The sequence below is a fragment of the Herpailurus yagouaroundi genome, unplaced genomic scaffold (genome assembly GCF_014898765.1).
Source record: "Herpailurus yagouaroundi ecotype Mexico unplaced genomic scaffold, PumYag 191, whole genome shotgun sequence".
Classification (NCBI taxonomy): domain Eukaryota; kingdom Metazoa; phylum Chordata; class Mammalia; order Carnivora; family Felidae; genus Herpailurus; species Herpailurus yagouaroundi.
This window is the reverse complement of record NW_024412422.1, coordinates 11,051,227-11,071,910: the sequence shown is the minus strand read 5'-3', so window position 1 is coordinate 11,071,910 and position 20,684 is coordinate 11,051,227. Positions and strand designations below refer to the sequence as shown.

Sequence of the window (20,684 nt, the reverse complement as noted above, 5' to 3'; positions counted from 1 at the left end):
CGCTGGGCCCAATTTGGGTCAGATGTCCATTCCTGAGCCAGTTGGCTGTGGCCGGGGGATGGGGTCACATGGCACTTGCTTGTAGTTAGGTCCATCACTTAGGCAGGGGCTGTTGAGTGATGGGTGCCCTGGAGGTGTCTATACCCACTCATCAGTGAGATCTACAACCGGCTGGAAGCAACTGCATCACCAGGCAGCTTCTAAGCAATGCAGAATCCCAGGTTCCACCCCACACCTAATAAATCAGAATCTGTATTTTAACAAGGTCCTCAGTGGTCAGTATGTCCATTCAATTTGACAGACACTGGTTTATCACAAGAAAGGAAGGTTGGCTCCCCCTTCCTTCCTTCCTTCCTTCCTTCCTTCCTTCCTTCCTTCCTTCCTTCCTTCCTTCCTTCCTTCCCTCCATCCCTCCCACCTTTCCTCCCTTCCTTATTGAAACAGTTTTATCACTGTATATCACACATACCATACAATTCACCTATTTAAAGTGCATACCTCACATTTGTTCGTATGTTCAGAGAATTGTGTATCTATCACCACAGCTGATTGTAGGACATTTTCATTGTCCTAAAAAGAAACCCATACCCCTTGGCTTTCATCTCCCAATCCCTTCCCACCACCCCCTTCCTCCCCAGCAATCACTAATCTACGTTGTCTCTAGAGATTTGCCTGTTCTGGGCATTTCATAGAAATGGAGTCATATGGTATGGGGCCTCTTCTGTCTGACTTCTTTCACTGTAGTGTAATGTTTTCAAGATTTATGCACAGTGTAGCATGTCTCAGTACCTCAGGCCTTTGTATTGCTGAATACTATTCCAGCATAGGGACAGATCACATTTTGTTTATCCATTAACCTGCTGTGTCTACTTTTTGGCTATTATAAATCATGCTGCTAAGAACATTCATGCACAAGCTTTTGAGTGGACGTGTTTTCATTCTCTTGGGTTAGATTTCCATTTTTGTAGAAAAAAAAATTGCATAACAAACTCAGATGTGGCTGGGCCATGCTGGGCAACTTCTGATATTGCCCTGCGCTAGTCTTGAAACAGGACTCAGAATTGCGTAGATCTTCTCCAAAGCAAATACATGCCTGCAAGCAAACTTTACTGAAGCTTTTTGGAGGCACAAGGGGGAGTGACACATCACACAGGGTTCGAACTATCAGTCCAGTCCTTTCCCACCCTCAACATGCATCCTCTCCTGGAGATCATCCCCTTTCCCTAGCCCAGGACTTTCCTTTTTTTCTCTTGTTCTTAACTCTCCATGACCCCTCTCTCCCTCCCTCCCTGCACTCCGCTGCCTCATCCTTTTCTAACACACAGCAAAGCATCTGGGTACAATCTGCACCCTCTCACCCACCCTCCACCTTGGTCAGCAAATCAAGGACCTTCCTTGGAGAGCAGCGGTGGTTGTAAATGATAAGTCATCTTCCTGCCAAAAAATTGTAGCTCCTGCTGGTCTGCACGTGCCTGATCATCTCATAACAAACACACATTTACAAGTGCATATAAAAATATGTGAAGAACACAAAATTGTGTGTCAATGATAAACCTTTACTTTCTGTTATGCAATCCTTCATTAATTATTAATTAAGAGAAGAATTTCCTTTATCCGGAATGTGTGGTATCTTACTATTTTTTACTTGTTCTACTACAAGCATCTTTCATTTCAGTGCATATAACAGGCGTTTTGTTCTTTTCAACAGCTACACTATTACTTAAGATATATATATATTTATATATATATATATATGCAATTGAATAAGCCTCTATTAATGGATATTCAGGTAATATTGCTTTTATAACCACTACACAAAATAGGGAGAATTTAATTTTGAGAATCATAGTTAAAAAAAAAGAAGACACCAGGGCGCCTGGGTGGCTCAGTGAGTTAGGCGTCAGCTTAGGTCGTGATCTCACGGTTTGTGGGTTCGAGCCCCATGTCAGGCGCTCTGCACCTTCCATGTGTGCGCGTGCGCTCTCTCTCAAAAATAAACATTAAAAAATTATACACATATATATATAATTATATATAAAACATATATATATATAAAATTACACATGTAAAAGACACCACCGCAACAGAAAACCAGTGTCCCCGTGGGTTTCTCCTGCCCATCATCAGTTTACTACAACTTTCATGTAACCTGGAGGAAGAGCCCCCCTGGAGTGCGAGGATTAGTAGGCCTCTGGGCATTAGTCATTTCCATAAAAGGGAGCAAAGCATTTGTGTTCTGATGATGAGTCGTCCACCAGTCTCTAACCGCCCAGAGGGATTTCATGACTTGTCCAAACTAGAGCAGAGCTTGATCACAGCGGAGGGCCGGCTATCCTGTGGATCGGATAACCCCACAACTCTCTTGAGCGCTGAATCCTGCAGCTTCTTGTTCATTTTACTTGCTCCAGCAAACATGTTGTCGGACCCGTTACTCACCACAATGTCTTGTATCATCAATGCTAGTCCCTAGCTCATGGCTCCTCTGGAATGGTACTCAGAGCTCATTTGCATCAGGACCCTGTTATTCTCCTCCTAGCCCCATGTGCACAGCTTCCTCCTTTTAACGACCTTGTACTTAGCCCAGACCTCTATATATTGCCTACATGACGCTGTACTTGATCTGTTTCCCTCTGTTTAGACTGTGAACCCTCCAATAGTAGAGACCAATGTATCTAGAATAGGTGCTCAATGAATGTGTGTTACATGGCCTGAAGTGACATATAACACATTGTACGGGGGTGCCACTGAAGGACTGCATTATTCTAAAGTCAGGAACATGGGAGACATGGAAAATGGCCTCTCAAGATTGAAGAGGGACATTCGAACCCTGCTAGTCAACGGTTGGGTCTTAAACCAGCAGCATCGACCTCACTAGGGTACTTGTTAGAAATACAGAATCTCAAGCCCCAGCTCAGCCAGAGTGAACTCGAATGTACATTTGAATAAGATCCCCAGGGGATTTGTCTGCACCTTAAGGTTTTAGAAGTACGGAACCAGAAGAGGTGCTGCCAGGCCTTCAGACCAACTGACTTATTCTCGTCCTGAGTAGGTGATGAGGCTCTTGAGGAAGGCACAGTAAGCAGCACACTGTAGCAACCCTTGCCTCAGCCATGTCAATAGGAGCTTGGGCGGGAAGTGGGGCTACGGCCAGAATCGGGTTGGTCCTCAGTTCCAGGATGAGCTGCCACTTCACCGGATGGATGATCCAGCCCACTGCTGGGCACACAGTAGGTCCTCAAGAAATATTTTATGTATGAATTACTGAAGATGGATTAAGCCTAGTTAACCTCTCTTAGTCTGTTTCCTCATCAGTAAAATGGGAACGATAATAATCACCATGCCCACCTCTAAGGGCTGTTAGGAGGTTAAATGAGATAAGGTAGGTGAAGGTTACCGTAGAGGTGTTAGTTCCTATCACAGAATAAAGTGTGGGTATCTGAAGAGTTTGGAAAGGAGGTAAGCTGTGTTTCACCCAATGCCAGGTGCCATTACAGGTGCCATGCTGGGGGCAGGTAAATGCAAACTTGGTTTCAGAGAAGGGCAGCAGGAAAGAATTAACAAAGGCTTCCTCTGTTAGTGAGTTCGTAGGGAATTTCCACTTTCTGCATGAACCCCTGAACTGTTCAACTCTTAAAAACTAATGACATACACAGTGCTTCTGAAATGGGAAAATAAACTCCACTAGAGGGAAAAGATAGGGGAGAGGGGTAAAGGCTGTATGGTTTCCAACTACTTTTTGGTCTCAAATCTTCACAGGCTCCACTTGGAATGAGAGCTATACCAAGCCACCAGGGGAAAAGAAAGCAAACACACTTCCCTGGCAATTGCTCAAGCAGACTATCCAGTAAGTCAGATGACTATAAACCTTTCAGACTCAGAAGTCCACCACCCTTGTTCTAAGCACTTAGGAAATTCATGTAGCGGCCTGGGTCTGTTAATACTTTAAGTGGACTAAAAAAATTTTTTAATGTTTACTTTTGAGATAGAGACAGAGCATGAGTGGTGGAGGGGCACAGAGAGAGAGAGAGAGAGAGAGAGAGAGAGAGAGAGAGAGAATCTGAGCTCTGAGGTGTCAGCTCAGAGCCTGATACAGGGCTCAAACTCACAGACCACGAGAGCATGACCTGAGCCGAAGATGGACATTTAGCTGACTGAGCCACCCAGGTGCCCCATAAGAGGACCTTTAAAAAAAAAGTTTTTAAAATTTAAGTGATCTCTATACCCGATGTGGGGCTTGAACTCATGACTCTGAGATCAAGAGTTGCATGCTCTTCTGACTGAGCCAGCTAGGTGCCCCTTTAAGTGGACTTCTAAGTGTGTTAAGAAATAATTCAGTTTAGGGGCGCCTGGGTGGCTCAGTCGTTGAGCTTCCGACTTTGGCTCAGGTCCTGATCTCCCAGTCGGTGAGTTCGAGCCCCGTGTCGGGCTCTGTGCTGACAGCTCAGAGCCTGGAGCCTGCTTTGGATTCTATGTCTCCCTCTCCCTCTGGCCCTCCCCCATTCATGCTCTGTCTCTCTCTGTCTCAAAAATAAACATTAAAAAAATTAAAAAAGAAATTAAAAAAAGAAATAATTCAGTTTAAAAAGGAAAGATCCAGGGGCGCCTGGGTGGCGCAGTCGGTTAAGCGTCCGACTTCAGCCAGGTCACGATCTTGCGGTCCGTGAGTTCAAGCCCCGCGTCGGGCTCTGGGCTGATGGCTCAGAGCCTGGAGCCTGTTTCCGATTCTATGTCTCCCTCTCTCTCTGCCCCTCCCCCGTTCATGCTCTGTCTCTCTCTGTCCCAAAAATAAATAAACGTTGAAAAAAAAAATTAAAAAAAAAAAAAAAAGGAAAGATCCTTTTGAGAGTAATGGGGTGGTTGTATTGTTTTTTGTTTTTGTCTTTTTTTTTAATAGGGTCAAATTTACATAACATAAAACTGACCACTGATCATTTTAAACTGCAATTTGGTGGCATTTAGCACATTCTCAATGCTGTGCAACCACCACCTCTATCTAATTTTAAAACATTTTCACTACCCCAAAAGGGAATTCTATATCAAGGAAGCAGTTACTCTCAATTTCCTTCTCCACCTGGCCCCTGGCAACCACTGTCCACTTTTTGTCTCTATGGATTTGCCTGTTCTGGAAATTTCATATGAATGAAATCACACAGAATGTGACTTTTTGTTCTGGCTTCTTTCATTCGGCATCACGTCTTCGAGGTTTACCCACACCGTAGCATGAATCAGTGCTTCATTCCTTTTTCTGACTGAATAATATTCATTATATAGATATATATCACATTTCGTTCATCCACTCATCTGTTAATGGACACCCGGATGTTTCCATCTTTGGCCACTGTGAATACCGTTGCTATGAACATTCGTTTACAAAGATTTGTTTGCATACCTATTTTTGATTCTTTGCGGTATACATCTAGGAAAGAATTGCTGGAGCAGATGGTAATTCTATGTTTAGCTTTCGGAGGAGCCGCCGAACTGTTCTCCACAGTAGCTGTAAATCATCTTATGCTCTCGCCAGTATAAAATGTTTGAGAACGTACAAGTGTTCCAGTTTTGCCACATCCCCACCAACCCTTGCCAAGCAGGGTTACTCTTCTGAAACTGCTGATTAAGGGCACTTGTGCATCAGAGAAAATGACATGTGGTGACAGGTTGACTGCAGGTTCTCATCCATCCACCCCTACATTTCAGTCATTGAGCCCCTACCAGTAAGTACCCTTTAACCCCTTTCCTCCCAGTGTGCTCAGTCCTAGTAAATCACCCCTGCCCCCTGGGTTGCTTGTGCCCTTGGATAACCTGGGTATTACCCTTTCCACTGCCTGCCCCTGCATCCCCCACATCCAATCCGTCACTGACTCCTGCTGATTCCACATGGAAAATACATCTCAGATCTGTTCGCTTCTCCCTGCTGTCTGCTGTCATCATCCCAGTCCAGGCTACCATGACCTCTGACCTGCATGTCTCTTCTTTTTAACCACCTGTTATCGGTTACTTATTGCTACATAACAGATTACTACAAATGTAGAAGCTTAAAACAACCCACATTTTTTTAAAGTAATCTTTACACCTTAATGGGGAGCTCAGACTCAACCTCACAACAATCAAGGTGCTGGCTGGGGTTGTAGTTATCTCATGGCTCAACTGGGGGAGGATCCACTTCCCAGTTACTTATTCACATGGCTCTTGGCAGGGCTCAGGGCCTGTGGGCTGTGGGCTGTGGGCTGTTGGCCAGAGACATCAGCCAACATGGTTCTTTGCTATGTGGACTACTCTATAAGGTAGCACACAACATGGCAGCTGACTTCCTTCAGAGCAAATGAGCAAAAGAGTGAGAGGGAGTCCCAGACAGAAGGCACAGTGTCTTTGTAACCTAATCCTAGAAGGGATATTGCATCACTTTGCTGTATTCTGTTAATGAAAAGTAATCACTGGTTCTAGGCCACCTTTAAGAGGCGGGGGCTATTGCACAAAGGTATCACGAGGCGCTGTGTTAGAGGCTCCCCACTACAAGCTGTCATCTGGAAGCCAGTGATTCATGTCCTTCCCACATGCAAAATGTACTCTCTCCCTTTGAAGGGTTTCAAAACCTCATCCCACTACAGCATCAGCAGGAAGTCCACAATCTCAAAACTAAATCAAGTCTAGGTGAAATCCCTTAAGTATAGTTTCTGAAGTACATTTCTTCAAGCACAGATCCTTTCGATCTGTCGACTTATGAAAATTAAGGAGACAAATTATTTGCCTCCCTCGCCCCCCCCAACACTCAACATACTATGGTGGGACCAGGCTAGGACGACAGCGATGGACATTCTTGTTCAAGGGTGGGGAAGTGAGAGGCACAAAGGAGTCACTGGTACATAGTACGTCTGAATCTAGCTGGGAAAATGTTGGAAACTCCCTGATGAGTTCTCAGAGCCTGAGAATAATTATCCATGGCTCTTGGCTCCACTCTGAGTCATCCTATTTCATAAGAAGTAGCACATATATGTAGCTGAGCAGCTCTCTCAGTCTGCTTCCTGCCAGAATTCTGGAGGTCTGAAGGCCTCTTTTCATCCTGTATGGTTTCTCCTTCAGTCCAAGGGTCCAAATACAACTCATTCAAGGACTTTGTGGGATTCCTGGGAACCTTATAGGTAGTTCACACCATTAGACCACAGCCACACCCGCAAATCTCCCTGAAAAAAGTCCTCTACCTTCAATTCCTGCTGTGAGTGCTGCGGAACAATGACCTTAAGCTTCCTAGAGGCCTTAGGTTTGACTGAGAGGATCTGAGAGATGCATCCTGAATATCTATAAAGGATCTTTTCCAGAAGACTGAATAGGCTTCTGAGATACCATCTTTAATGGTCTGAGGTCTTAACAAATTATATAGTCACATCTCTTACTTTACCTTTAGGCCATGTTACGGTCCCTACCAAATTTATATGTTGAAGCTCCAACTCCCACTGCGATATTTGGAGGTGGGGCCTTTGGGTAGTTATTAGCTTCAGATGAGGTCAAGAGGGGGCACCTGGGTGGCTCAGTTGGTTAAGTGTCTGACTTTGACTCAGGTCAAGATTTCATGGTTCATGAGTTCAAGCCCACGTCCGGCTCTGTGCTGACAGCTCAGAGCCTGGTGCCTGCTTTGGATTCTGTGTCTCCCTCTCTCTCTGCCCCTCACCCACTCGTTCTCTCTCTCTCTCTCTCTCTCTCTCTTAAAAATAAACATTTAAAAATTTTTTACAAATTAGATGAGGTCATGAAAAGGGGGTGCCATGATGGAATTAGTATCCTTATAAGAAAAGGAAGAGACTAGAGGTTCCTCTCTACCACACATCAAGAGGGTGGTCACCTGCAAGCCAGGAACAGGGCCTCACCAGGAACCAAATCTGCCAGCACCTTGATCTTGGACTTCCTAGCCTCCAGAACTGTGAGGAATGTCTGTCTGTTTTTAAGATGCCCAGTCTACGGTATTTTGTTATAGCAGATTTTGGTACTGAGAAATAAGGCTGCTGCTGTAACAAACTATGTAACATGCTAAAAACATGGAAGTGGCTTTGAAACTGGGTGGGTGGGTAATGGGTAGAAGCCAGAAGAGTTTGGGGGTACGTGCTGGAGATGTGGGTGGAAAGGTCCATTTTGGTGGGGCATTAAAAGAAATGGGGAACATATTGTTGGACAATGGAGAAAAAAAAAAGGTGGTCTTTGTTGCAAAGTGCCAAAGAACGTGGCCAAACTATGTCCTAGTGCTTTTGGAAGACAGAACTTGTGAGCAATGAAACTGGATATTTAGCAGAAATTTCTAAGCAGCATTTGAAGAGCAGCTTGGTTCCTTCTGACTGCATATGATAAAATGTGAGAGGAAAAAGATGAACCTGAGAAGGAATTGTTAAACCAAACGGACCAGAACTTTTTAAAAATTTGGAAAATTCTCAGCCTGTCCATATTGCAAAAATTTAGAAAGTGTGTTTGGAAGAGAACACTGAAGGATGTGGCTGGACTATCATGTGACAGACATTATTGGATTATAGGAGCAGAAACACTGCCTGCTTGAACTGAAGGGAACCGAGACAGGAAGAAACGAAGGAAGGCTTCTGGACTTCTTAGATTCTACCAAAGAGGGCAAAAGAGCTAACTTGCTGTGAATGTGCACTATTCTGCGAGAGGACGATTCCAGAGGTAATTCAGAAATCATCAGGGCCGATGGCTTGGTTCCAACAGGCTAGAGAGGCTTCATCTGGGGTTTGGTGGCAGGGCTACAACCCCAGTGGGTCCAGAGGAGAGTGTATCAAACCAAAGAAGATTATTTTCCAGCCTTAAAATCTACTGGTATTTGCGTTGTTAGGTTTTGGACCTGCTTGCGACCCAGCACCCCTTTCCTCCTTCTGATTTCTCCCTTTTGGAATGGGAACGGCTATCCTACACATGTGCTACCACTGTATTTTGGAAGCACGTAACTAACTTATTTGATTTCACAGGTCCACAGCTAAAGAGGCATTTTGTTTCAAGATGCATCACACCTATAGTCTCATCCACATCTGATTTAGATATTTACATCCTTTGGACATTGGAGCTGATGTAGGAGGCTTAATTTTTGAGGCTGTTGAAATGGAATGAATGTATTTTGCCTGCAAGGAATTGAATTTGGTGGGGGCAGGTATTTTGTTACAGCAACCTGAACTAAGACAGACCACATTTTCCTTACAGTGCTCTGGATTTGATCCTTGCTTCACAGCCACTGCTAAATTTTAGCACTGGCTGCCATCTAGAGAGACTAAAAATTTCAAAACAAGCAAGTCCTGGCTCCTTCCTGTTTAATAATCTGCTTCTCTTCTCATGTTGTACTACAAGGAGCAAGAAGAAACCAGGCAGCACCTCCTGCTTGGAAACTGCCTTACGAGATCACCAACTTCATTGGGAACATTAGTTCTTTCCACACAATTGCCGATGTCAGTGTTGCCAAACCTTGTGCTACTTCAAAACCAGGATCCTCTTTCCTCCAGTTTCCAAAAACGTTCCTTACTTCCTTTTCAGCCCTCATTCATAGCATCTTCAAAGTTCAGATTTCAGATAGTTCATCTCAAAGTTCAGTTTGTTCAAGATAATTTAAGCTTTCTCTAACTCACTCCTCAAAATCTTTCCAGCCTCTGTGCACTGTCTGGTTCTCAGCGACTCCCACATTATAGGTAGTTGTCATGGCAGCCTCCCACTTCCAGGCACCAAAATCCGTATTAGTTATTTATGCTGCATGACAAATCACCCCCAAACTTAGTGCCCTAAAAACCTTTTTTATCTTAGTTTCTGTGGGTCAGGAATTTGGACACAGCTTAGCTGGGTGCCTCTTCCTGGCAAGAAGGCTGCAATCATCTCAAGGCTCAAATGAGGAAGGATCCATTCTAAGGTCATTTATGTGGTCTTTGGCAGGCCTTGCGTTCTCACTGGCAGTTGGCAAAAGACATTAGTTCCTTGATATGTAGACTCCTATACTGGGCAACTATCGTGGGCTGATTAGTATCCTCCCCTCCAAATTCATGTTTACATGGAACCTCAGAATCTTCACCTCTTTGTAGATGTAATTAAGATAAAAACTATACTGGATTAAGGTGGGCCCTAAATCCAATGACTAGTGTCCTCCTAAGAGGAGAGGACACAGAGAAGAATATGTGAAGACAGAGGCAGATACTGGAGTAATACATTCCCTATTGGCCAAGGAATGTCAAGGACTGCCGGGAGCCACCAGAAGGTAGAAGAGGTAAAGGATTGAACCTTAGAGCCTTTAGAGGGGGCATGGTCCTCCCAACATACGGATTTCAGACATTTGGCATCTAGAATTGTGAGAAAATAAATGTGTTTGTTTTAAGCCACCCAGTTTGTGGGAACTTATTATGAAAGCCCCAGGAAACGAATAAAGTAACTCACATTTGAGCTGGCATCCTTCAGAGCAAATGAAGAAGAGAGTAAGAGAGTGCCCAAGAGAGAAGCCAAAGTCCTTCTGTAACGTAATCTCGGACATGACATCCCATTATTAGAAGCAAGTCATTAGATCCTTCAAGCAGGGTGAGGGGATTACACAAGACCATGAATACCAAGGGGTAGGCATCACTGATGACTACCTTAGAGGCTTACTACCACAGCCATTTCCCCAGCAAAAAAATGGAGGAAACCTCTCCTTTGGGCTCTGCCTTCTCCATTCATTGATTCCTTCAGCAAATATTTATTAAATATCTGCAGTGGGCTGAGTATTGAGATGTGGTCAATAATACAAATAAGATTCTGTCCCTTGAGATTATTTACAGTCTAGTTGGAGAGAGACCACTAAAGAATAAGAAACAATAAATATATAAATAAAAACTACGAGATAAGTATAAGGAAGTAAGTTATGAGACAATAGGAATATCTGATTTAGACTGGGGACAAGACTTAATCCTGTCTTCCTGATAAAGTGGTATTTAGCATGTGGTTGAAGAGGGGCACCTAGGTGGGTCAGTTGGTTAAACCGGCTGACTTTGGCCCAGGTCATGATCTCATGGTTCGTGAGTTTGAGCCACATGTTGGGCTTTGTGCTGACAGCTCAGAGCCTAGTTTGCTTCAGATCCTGTCTCTCTCTCTCTCTCTGTCTCTCTAAAATAAATAAACATTAAAAAAAAAAGAAGAATGTGGCTGAAGAATATGTAAGAAAAAAAAAGAACTTGTACAAATTAGGCTGTGTGTGTGTGTGTGTGTGTGTGTGTGTGTGTGTGTGTGTTGGGAGGGGAGAGGGAAAGCATAGGTAGGTAATGGTCGAGAAGTTAAGCTGCCAGACTCAGTGTTTGAGGCTACGGACCTCTCTTCTTCATCTCTGCATCTTTATTATGTAGCACAGTGCCTGGCACAGAGAGGCACCCGATAAATTACTACTCAATCAATGAATGAATAAAACCAAGGCATCTTTGATTTCCTGTTATGGATAATATCAATTCATTTAGAAATTTCCTCCCAATGTTCACTGATGGATCAGTGTTCTTAATTGGATTACAGGCAGCACAGGCAAAGTTGCTATTACAAAAAGACTCGAATACATGAAAGCTCAAAACAATAAAGGTTTATTTCTGTTTCTCATAGAACAGTCCTGGGTGGACATATAGGTCAATGGGGGCAAATGTTCTCCACTTAGGAATCTTCCATCTTGAGGCGGTGCCTTCTCCAGAACCAGAATCGCCCAGCTGGCAGGGTAAGTAGGAGCACCTGTTGACGAATTTTCTGGGCCAAGCCTGGAAACTGGGCACATCTCTTCTGTACACTTTCCGTTGGGGAGAGCACAGGCACATGGCCACACCTACTTTAGGGGGCTGAGGAATGTACTGTAGGCATATGGCCAATAAAGATGACAACCAGGTCTGCACCACAACTTGACTTATCCTCTGGGATAGCGCACAAAACCCTCAAATTAACCTCGACAGAAAAAAACCTGTGGATTCCCCACCCTCAGCCTCATCAAACCTTTCATTCACTGAATGGCACCATCATCCATCCGGTTGCTGAAGACAGACTCCTGGAAGTTATTCTTGATTCATTTCTTATTCTTACTTTCTACGTTGAATCCTTCAGGAAATACCGGCAACTGTACTCCCAAAACATACCGTAAATCCATCTACCCGATCTTTGCTGCTACCTCCTTAGTTCGAGCATCAAATAATCTCTCATCTGGATTGTTCCAATCACCTCTTAATAGCTCTCCATGTCTCCACTCTTGCTTGCCCATAGTTCTCTATCTAGCAGAGTGATCTTTCGAAACATAACTTTGATCACATCACTCTTCAGTTTAAAATCTTTCAGTGACATAAAATAAAATTCAAAGTCATTACTATGAACCTCAAGGTGTATGATACAGCCCTGTCCACCTCTCCAGTCTCATCCTTTATCGTTCTGTCCTTTTACTCCATCTGCTCCAGCTACAACGAACTTTTTGCTGCTCCTCGAACATTATTTAGCTTATTTCCGCCTTAAGATTTTTGCACTTGCTGTTCCATATGCCCAGAAATCTCCTCCTCAGATTTCCTACAGACAGCTCCTTCGCATTCCTCAGAGGTCTCAGCTTCAATGTTACCTCATGGGAGACCTTCCCTGATCATCTACTAGGAAAAGTCCCCACAACCAGTTATTCTCTTACCTCAGCATCCTGTTCACTTTCTTCTTAGCATCTACAAACTCAGTGCTGTCTCCTGTTCATTTGCTGCTTAGCTCTCCTGAAAGTGAGATCCACTGAGCAAGGACGGGCTCTTGATCCTATTGCTTCCCAAGTGTTGAGTAGGCCTGGTACAGATGCCGCTCACTATCTAAGTGAACGAATGAAGAACCACCAAGCGGTGATCAGCCAAAAGCTCCTACAAGGCCCTCCGGTAGGTTGCTGGTGTAGCGGAAGGAGCACAAACTTGGCGTCCAATTCTGACCTGACCACGTCTCAGCTATGGCAAGTGAGTTCGGTTCTCTGAGACTTAGTTACCTAATCTGCAAACGGGGGATAAGAACATACTTACCTCGCAGCGTCAAATGCTTACTTCGTAAAGAAGAAAGAAACTGCTGGAGAAAAAGAGCTTTACGTAAAGTTAACCCTCCGAATATACAACTATTATTGCTGTTATTACACACAACTCTGTTCTCTTACCTCTGGACCTGCCGGGGACCTCTGTTTCCTCTTGCTCATCTCGAGCCCAAACTCCCGGCTCCTTCGCGCGGGCAGTTACCGGCGGGACGAACCTTCTGGCCCGCGCCGGGAGCGGAGAGAGAGAACCCGAACGCCGCTCGAATCAGGTGGTGTACACCAATGGCCCCGCCCCGTCGGGGCCCCCGACCCATTACGTCATCAGCACGGCGCCAGCGTTGCGGAGGGCCCGGGGGCCTGTCCCGAGTGTGGCGCTGCTTGGGGAGGCCCTGGCGGACGCCTGCGAATCAGCTGCGTGGTTTGGGGGCGCTCGGAAACCCCAGCGGACGTCGGCGAGGGGTGCGTGGAGCCGTGGGGGCACGGAGTCGGGCGGCCGGAGGGGCGGCCCGGAGCTCAGGCGGGGCACAGCGCCGGCGGGCGGGCGGCCGGCGGGGCTGCCCGGCGCGGGTGTCCCGGCGATGTGTGGCGCTGAAGCGGCAGCGGCAGCGGGAGCGGCAGCGGCGGCGGCGGCGGGCTCGGCCTTAGCTTCGCGGAGGTGCCGGCGGCGGAGACGGAGGCGCAGGTTCCTCATTAGGACCTGGCGAGCCCGGGCCTAATCGGCGGCCCCGCGAGGCCTCTGCACAGCGCCCCGGACGGGGACCCTCCCCGCCTCGCCCTGCCCCGGGAGCCTGCCTCCCCGGCTGGGGATGAAGCCGGGAGGCGTCCGCGCGGGGCCCAGCACAAAGGCTTGTCCCCGGGGGCCGCCGCCGCCAGCCTAGAGCCGCCCGCCGAAGCCGAGCCGGCGCCAGGGCCCTCATCCCCTCCGGTCCCTGGGGGCGGCGGCTGCCGGTCTCCCCGAGGCCCAGGGGCCCTAGCGCCGAGCTCCTCGCACCCTCGGCTGCGGTGGGACCCGGCACTTGCGCAGCCTCCGCCGCTCCCGGCCGTAGAGACCCCACGGAGCATGTCCGAGGAGAACGACATGGAGAAAGCCATCAAGGTAAGGGGGAGATGCCCCCTTCCTCCCCGCTCTGTCCCTGTGGCATTCATCTGGGCTCAGCCTCAGAAAGCGGAGAGAACTTGAAGCGAGAGATTCCAGCGACTGTCGGGTTTTGATTTTCCCGGATTCTGTGGACTGCGTTTTACAGCCCTGGGGCGAATGGTTTGTGTATGTATAGGGAGGGATGTCCGACTCCCTCTGACTTTTCTGGTTAAAGCAGGGATGTGATTTGTGCTCAGCTAAAACGGAAGGTGAGTGGCGTGGAGATACTTGGTATGAGTGGGACGGAGGGGGCCCTACTACACTTTCGATCACCCCCCAAGTGCCGCCAGTATTTGTTTCCGGATGATCTGCTACAGTACTTGGAGAGTTGGACTTTACCCATCGCTCTCGAATTGTTTGAAACCAGCCTCCTGGAAACCTGCAGGTTCAGAAGGAGGTGGTCCGCCTTCTTACAAAATCCGTCTTTTGGCAAATACTTGTTCTTTTGCGTTTGTTGCCTCTCTTTTTCCTCTTCCCTCCCCTCCTAGGCAGCATTTAATTTATTGAAGAAGAGCTAATGGTGTCCCGTGACTTACTGCTCTGTTAACAACAAAACAAATATGTGTGTTCTAAAATGACCCAAATAAAATGAAAAGTTTTTTAAAAATCTGTTTTTTACTCTTTGTTTTTGTAAAAACCACAAAACAAACAGGCAAACTTTGAGGTACTAATAGTTAGAAAGTTATTATCTAGCTGTAGCTTGGAAATTAGTCTTGTGTAAGTTGAACACTGAAGCGTAAAGTTTGATATGCATTATTTACTTATATTGCAATAGTAAGTCAGAGCATTTACGAATTTTCATTTTCTGTGGTGCCTGGCTGGCTCAGTTGGAAGAGCGTGCAACTCTTGATCTTGGGGTTGTGAGTTCACACCCCACCTTGGGTGTAGAGATTACTAAAAAATAAACCTTAAAAAAAAAAAAAAGAATTTCATTTTCCCTTGAAGGACAGGCATCCATTGGCAACTTGGAGTTATTTTTCCCTTCAGAACACACTTATAAAGTTACACGTCTAACAGTTTTTGTTTTGTTTTGTTTGGTGTAGTAAAGTTTATAGAAATCAGTCATTCCAAAGAAACTTAACCTTTTAAAGGAGGCATGAAAATATACACATTAAGGAAGATCAAATTTTACCACAAAAAATGTTCCAAAACACTGCATTTTTGTGGGAGGGGGTTGGATTTTATCAGTACAGGGTCAGGAATGGTTACCTAAAGTTTTATGACTGGGTTGTGAATCACAGCATATGCGGCAGATTTTTTTTTTTTTTAATTTTTTTTTTCAACGTTTATTTATTTTTGGGACAGAGAGAGAGCATGAACGGGGGAGGGGCAGAGAGAGGGAGACACAGAATCGGAAACAGGCTCCAGGCTCTGAGCCATCAGCCCAGAGCCTGACGCGGGGCTCGAACTCACGGACCGCGAGATCGTGACCTGGCTGAAGTCGGACGCTTAACCGACTGCGCCACCCAGGCGTCCCATGCGGCAGATTTTTAAATTCAAGTCTTGTCTGGTTTGTGCCAGGTGCTGTCTTAGGCACAAGTGGTACAAAGCCAAACTTCTAAATGTCCCTGCCTCTCATGCAGTTTATAGTCTAGATGGTGGAGTTAGGTAAAAAAAAAAAAAACAAAAACAAAAACACAACACACTGCAAGTGGTTATAATTAAGTATAAAAAGGGTGGGGAGTACTATATTAGGAAAAGTAGTCAGGAGAGGCCTCTCTGAGGAAGTGACATTTGTGTGGAGCTCTGAAGGCAATGAGGGAGCAAACCTCCACTGTCTTGGGGAAGAATATTCCAGGCAGTGGGAACAGCAGATAAAAAGGCTCTGAGGTACGTTCAAGTCTTGTGTGATCCAGGAAAAGCAAGGTGAATGCATTGGGTCAACATACATTATGTTTTATTTATTATTTTTTTAAATGTTTACTTATTTTTGAGATGGAGACAGAGGGGAGGGGCAGAAAGAGAGGGAGACACAGAATCTGAAACAGGCTCCAGGCTCTGAGCTGTCAGCGCAGAGCCAGATGCAGGGCTTGAACCTACGAACCGAACCGTGAGATCATGACCTGAGGCGAAGTTGAATGCTTAACTGACTGAGCCACCCAGGCACCCCAGCATGGATTACGTTTTAGAGAGGTGATGGGAAGCTAGAGCTCAGAGGGACTTGTAGACCATTGTAAGCACTTTGGCTTTGACCTTGAATAGAAGAGGACCTCTGTGGAGTTTCTAACAGAAGAGGGACTTCTAGTGGGTAAATATATAAATGGGAGGCAACGTTACATAGTGGTTACAATAGTTTATGTAGACTAATGGATTAAAACATCAGCCTTAGGTGCCTCCTTAGCGCAGTAGGTAGCACGTCAGTGTCATAAAACCTCAGCCTTGCCATTCATTAGTTCTGTCCTTGAGTAAATCCTTTTACTTCTCTGTCCCTGAGTTTGCTCATTCCTAGAAATGAGATAAAAACACTCCATAGGGTTTGTGAGGATTTGATGAGCAAATATTTCTAAATGTGCTTAAAATAATAACTAACATTTAGTAAGAACTTGATGAATGTTGGCTCATAGCAACTAAACAGTCGTTTTAGAAAGTTACCATTTCTTGGTCACTATTGCCCAAGTTAATTTTCTTAAAAAATTTTAGCTTTTCTTCATGTACTTGATAGGTCATTGATGAGTCTTCCTACTAATTTGTGTCCAACCAGTACAAATAAGTGGAGTTGAAAATATCTGATCTGACTTCCAGTACTGAGTAGGGTATACTCCCTTGGAAGCAAGCCAGCATCACAATAAATAAAACTTCTGGTCTGTAACATTGTGCTGTATTCATTATTTTGCTTTCTTGAGGATGTCCCTCATTGGTGAGGACTGAGACCTCTAGAGTTCAGCTGGAAAAGCTGTTGTCCTGGACTCTTAAACTTCTGCCTGACTACCTAAGAGCGGTCCAATTAGACTTTAACATCTCATCTTATTACTCTTCAGAATAATTAGGATACGGCCAAGGCAACAACCATAGCCTCTGTCTTCTCGTTTCTGTCTTTTCTCCCATAGCCCTATGGCTTCACTATTCCTAAGGCACTTAACTAAACCTGGAGAATGAGCATTTGGGGGTTAGATACTGTCTTGCATATATGTCTTTTATTGTATATGGAAGAGTTCTTAATATTTGATGAACTAGTGAAAATTCATTTCCTTAGTTTTAAAAATGTTTTTTTTAATTTCAGTGTAATTTACATACCACAAAATTAACTCAGTGTAAGTATATACTTGAAGAATTGTTAATAAACTTACAGAGTTGTGCAACTGTCATCACAATCCAGTTTTAGAGTATTTCTATCCCCCCCTAGAAAGTTCTTTTTGCCTCTCTGTAGTCCTACTCTACTCCCACTTGCCACTCCAGATGATCATTGATCTGTTTTCTGTCACTTGTTTTGTCTTGAGAAATTCCAAATTAAATTGTATATAATATGTAGTGTTATGTGTTTGGCTTCTTAAAATACTTAATAAGGTTCATCCATGTTAGTGCATGCGTTGAGTTTATTTCTTTTTACTTGTTGAGTAGTCTTTATTGTTTATTCATCCCCAGTTGATGGGCATTTAGGTTATTTTTGAATTTTAGCTATTATGAACAAAATGATAAATACAACTTGCCCATGCAAGTTTTTGTGTAAACATTTGTTTTAATTCCTTCTGGGTAAATACCTTGGTATGGAATTACTAGGTAATTTTACGTATGGTAAGTTTATGTTTAACTTTTTAAGAAATTGCAAAACTTTTCCAAAGTAGCTTTACCAATATTCATTCCCACCAGTAGTATTTGAGTGGTTTGGGCCATTTTTGTTTGTTTGTTTTCACCCTCCTCACAAATATTTGGTATTGTCAGTCTTTCTATCTTAGCTATTCTAATGGTTGTATGGTAGTATCTGATTGTGGTTTTAATGTGCATTTCCCTAATGACTCATATTGTTGAACAACTTTTCATGTGTTTATTTGCCATTTGTGTATCTTTTCTGGTGAAATGTCTATTCAAATCATTTGCCCATTTTTAAATTGGGTTATTTGTCTTATTATTGAGTTGCAAGGGTTCTTCATATACTCTGAATAAAACCTAATTCTAATGCTGTTGAGTATCTTTTCACATGTTTGCCATTCGTGTATTTTTTTTTCCTATTTAACTATTAAAATCTTTTGCCCATTTTTATTTTATTTTTAATTTTTTAAAATGTTTATTTTTGAGGGAGAGAGAGAGTGAGAGCACACAAGCAGGGGAGGAATAGAGGGAGGGAGACAGAGGATCTGAAGTGGGCTCTGTGCTGACAGCAGAGAGCCTGATGTGGGGCTTGAACTCATGGGCTGTGAGATCATGACCTGAGCTGAATTCAGATGCTTAACTGACTGAACCACCCAAGAGCCCCTTGCCCATTTTTAAATTGTTTGTCTTATTACTGAGTTGTAAGAGCTCTTTATAAACTCTGAATAAAAGTGATTTATCAGACATAGATCTGCAAATATTTTTTCCCAGTATATGTCTTGGCTTTTCACTTTTTAATGGTTTTAACTTTGATGAAGTCCAGTGTATCTTTTTTGTTTTTCTTTTTCTTTTCTTTGATGGATTGTGCTTATGGTGTCATAGCTAAGAAATCTTTGTCTAGTTCAGGTTATAAGATTTTTTCAACTATATTTCCTTCTAGAAGTTTTATAGTTTTTAGTTTATAGTTTTTAGATCTGATATCCACTTGGAGTTAACTTTTGTCTTTGGTGTTACATAAGGGTCTAAGGTTTTGTTTGTTTGTCTTTAACATGGATATCCAGTTGTTCCAGGACAGTTTGCTCAAAACACTGTCTTTTGCCTATTGAATTACTTTGGTACTTTTTTTGAGAATCAGTTGATCATGGTGTGTGAGTTTTTTTCTGGATTCTCTGTTTTGTTCTATTGATCAATATGACTGTCCTCATACCAGTATCATCTTTATTACTGAAGCTTTATAGTAAATTTCCAAAATTGGGTAGTGTGAGAGCCAATTTGATTTCTCTTTTTCAAAATTAAGTTGGCTATTCAAGTTCTTTGTATTTCCAAATAAATTTTAGAATCAGCTTGTTTATTTCTACAAAAACGTGTGCTGGGATTTTGGTAGAGGTTCCACTGAATCTATAGGTCAATTTGGGGACAGTTGCTATCTTAACAATATTGTCTTCTAATCCATGAACATGGTATAGCTCTCCATTTCATTAGGGCTTCTCCCATTTATCTTGGTGATGTATTTGTAGTTTTCAGTGTATAAATCTTACACTTTTTAGCAAATTTATTCCTAAATATTTTATTCTTTATGATGCTGTTAAGAATTGTTAAATTTTATTTTTTGGATTGTTTGTCATTAGTGTAGAGAAAGGCAGTTTATTTCTGTATTTTGATATTGTGTTTTGCATCTTTACCACATTTGCTAAGTTCTAGATTTTTTTTTGTGTGTGTAGGTTCTTTAGGATTTTCCACATATAAAAATCATGTCTTCAGCAAATAAATACCGTTTTACTTCTTCCTTTACAGGATGCATGCTCTTAATTTTGTTTTCTTGCCTTATTCTGTGGGTAGAACCTCAGGTACAGTGTTGAATGAAAGTGGCAAAAGTGGACATCTTGCCTTGTTCCTGATCTCAGGGGGAAAGCATTAAAGACTTATTGCTAAGTAAGTGGTTTTGTAGACATCCTTTGTCCAATTGAGTTTTCTTCTATTCCTTGTTTGCCGAGAATTTTTATCAGGATTAGGTGTTGAATTTTTGTTAAGTTCTTTTTCTTCACCTATTGAGTTGATTATATAGTTTTTGTTCTTTATTCTTACTATGGTGTATTAATTGAGTAACATTAATTGAGTTTCAGATATTAAACCAATTTTGCATTCTTGGTATATACCTCACCTAGTCTGATGTAAAGTTATTCTTACATGTTTCTGTATTCACTTTGCTAATTTTGCTGAGGATTTTTGCATTTTTATTCATGAGAGATAAAGGCCTATAGTTTTCTTGTGATGCCTTTGTCTAGCTTTGGTATGAGGGAAATACTTGCTTCCGAATGAGTTTGGGAAGTTATATCCTCCTCTGTTTTCTGGAAGAGTTTGTGCAGAGGCTTGATATCATTTCATTAAGTAGGGGGCAGTTTTTGCCTCTTGTGAGGCATTTGGCAGTGTCTGGAGACCTTACAGTTGTTCAGTGTGGGTAGGGGATGCTTGTAGTATCTAGCAGGTAGAGGCCAGGAATGCTCCTGAACATCTTAGCAATGCACAGGACAACCTCACAACAAAGAACTATTGGTTCATAATGTCAGTGATGCTGAGGTTGAGAAACCATGCTTTAAATGATTTGGTAGAATTTACCACTGAAGCTATGTGGGCCTAGCCTTTACTTTGTGGGAAGACTTTTTTGTTTTGTTTTGTTATTAATTCAGTTTCTTGTTATAGTTTTATTCAGATTTTCTATCTCCTCTTGAGTGAGTTTTGGTAATTTATGTCTTTCTAGGAATTTGGCCATTTCATCTAGTGGTCTGATTGGCTGGC

The 20,684-nt window shown here is 43.4% G+C and overlaps 1 protein-coding gene and 1 long non-coding RNA gene across 8 annotated transcripts in view; one reads left to right on the top strand and one right to left on the bottom strand.

The window, feature by feature from the left end:
* Positions 1-11,543: 11,543 nt before the first annotated feature.
* Positions 11,544-13,529, bottom strand: LOC121010331 (uncharacterized). 2 transcript variants are annotated; one of them, XR_005781097.1, is made up of 2 exons: positions 13,127-13,529; positions 11,544-12,969 (listed from the first exon to the last, which is right to left on the bottom strand). It is a non-coding gene; the product is annotated as an uncharacterized LOC121010331 (long non-coding RNA). The 2 variants fall into 2 exon arrangements; XR_005781098.1 differs by having other exon boundaries at positions 11,544-12,797; positions 13,127-13,525.
* A 33-nt stretch (positions 13,530-13,562) lies between these two features.
* The window catches only part of MAPKAPK5 (MAPK activated protein kinase 5), a 42,225-nt gene continuing 35,103 nt past the window's right edge, over positions 13,563-20,684 (top strand). For 3 of the 6 annotated variants that reach the window (XM_040443855.1, XM_040443850.1, XM_040443849.1), the window contains exon 1: positions 13,565-14,099. Coding sequence is in view for 4 of the 6 variants with exons in the window: in XM_040443850.1 (XP_040299784.1) it covers positions 14,064-14,099 (36 nt within the window). In the remaining 2 variants the exon portion in view is untranslated. Of the gene's footprint in view, positions 14,100-20,684 lie in introns of all 6 variants that reach the window. The other 3 variants (XM_040443854.1, XM_040443852.1, XM_040443851.1) reach the window with 2 other exon arrangements.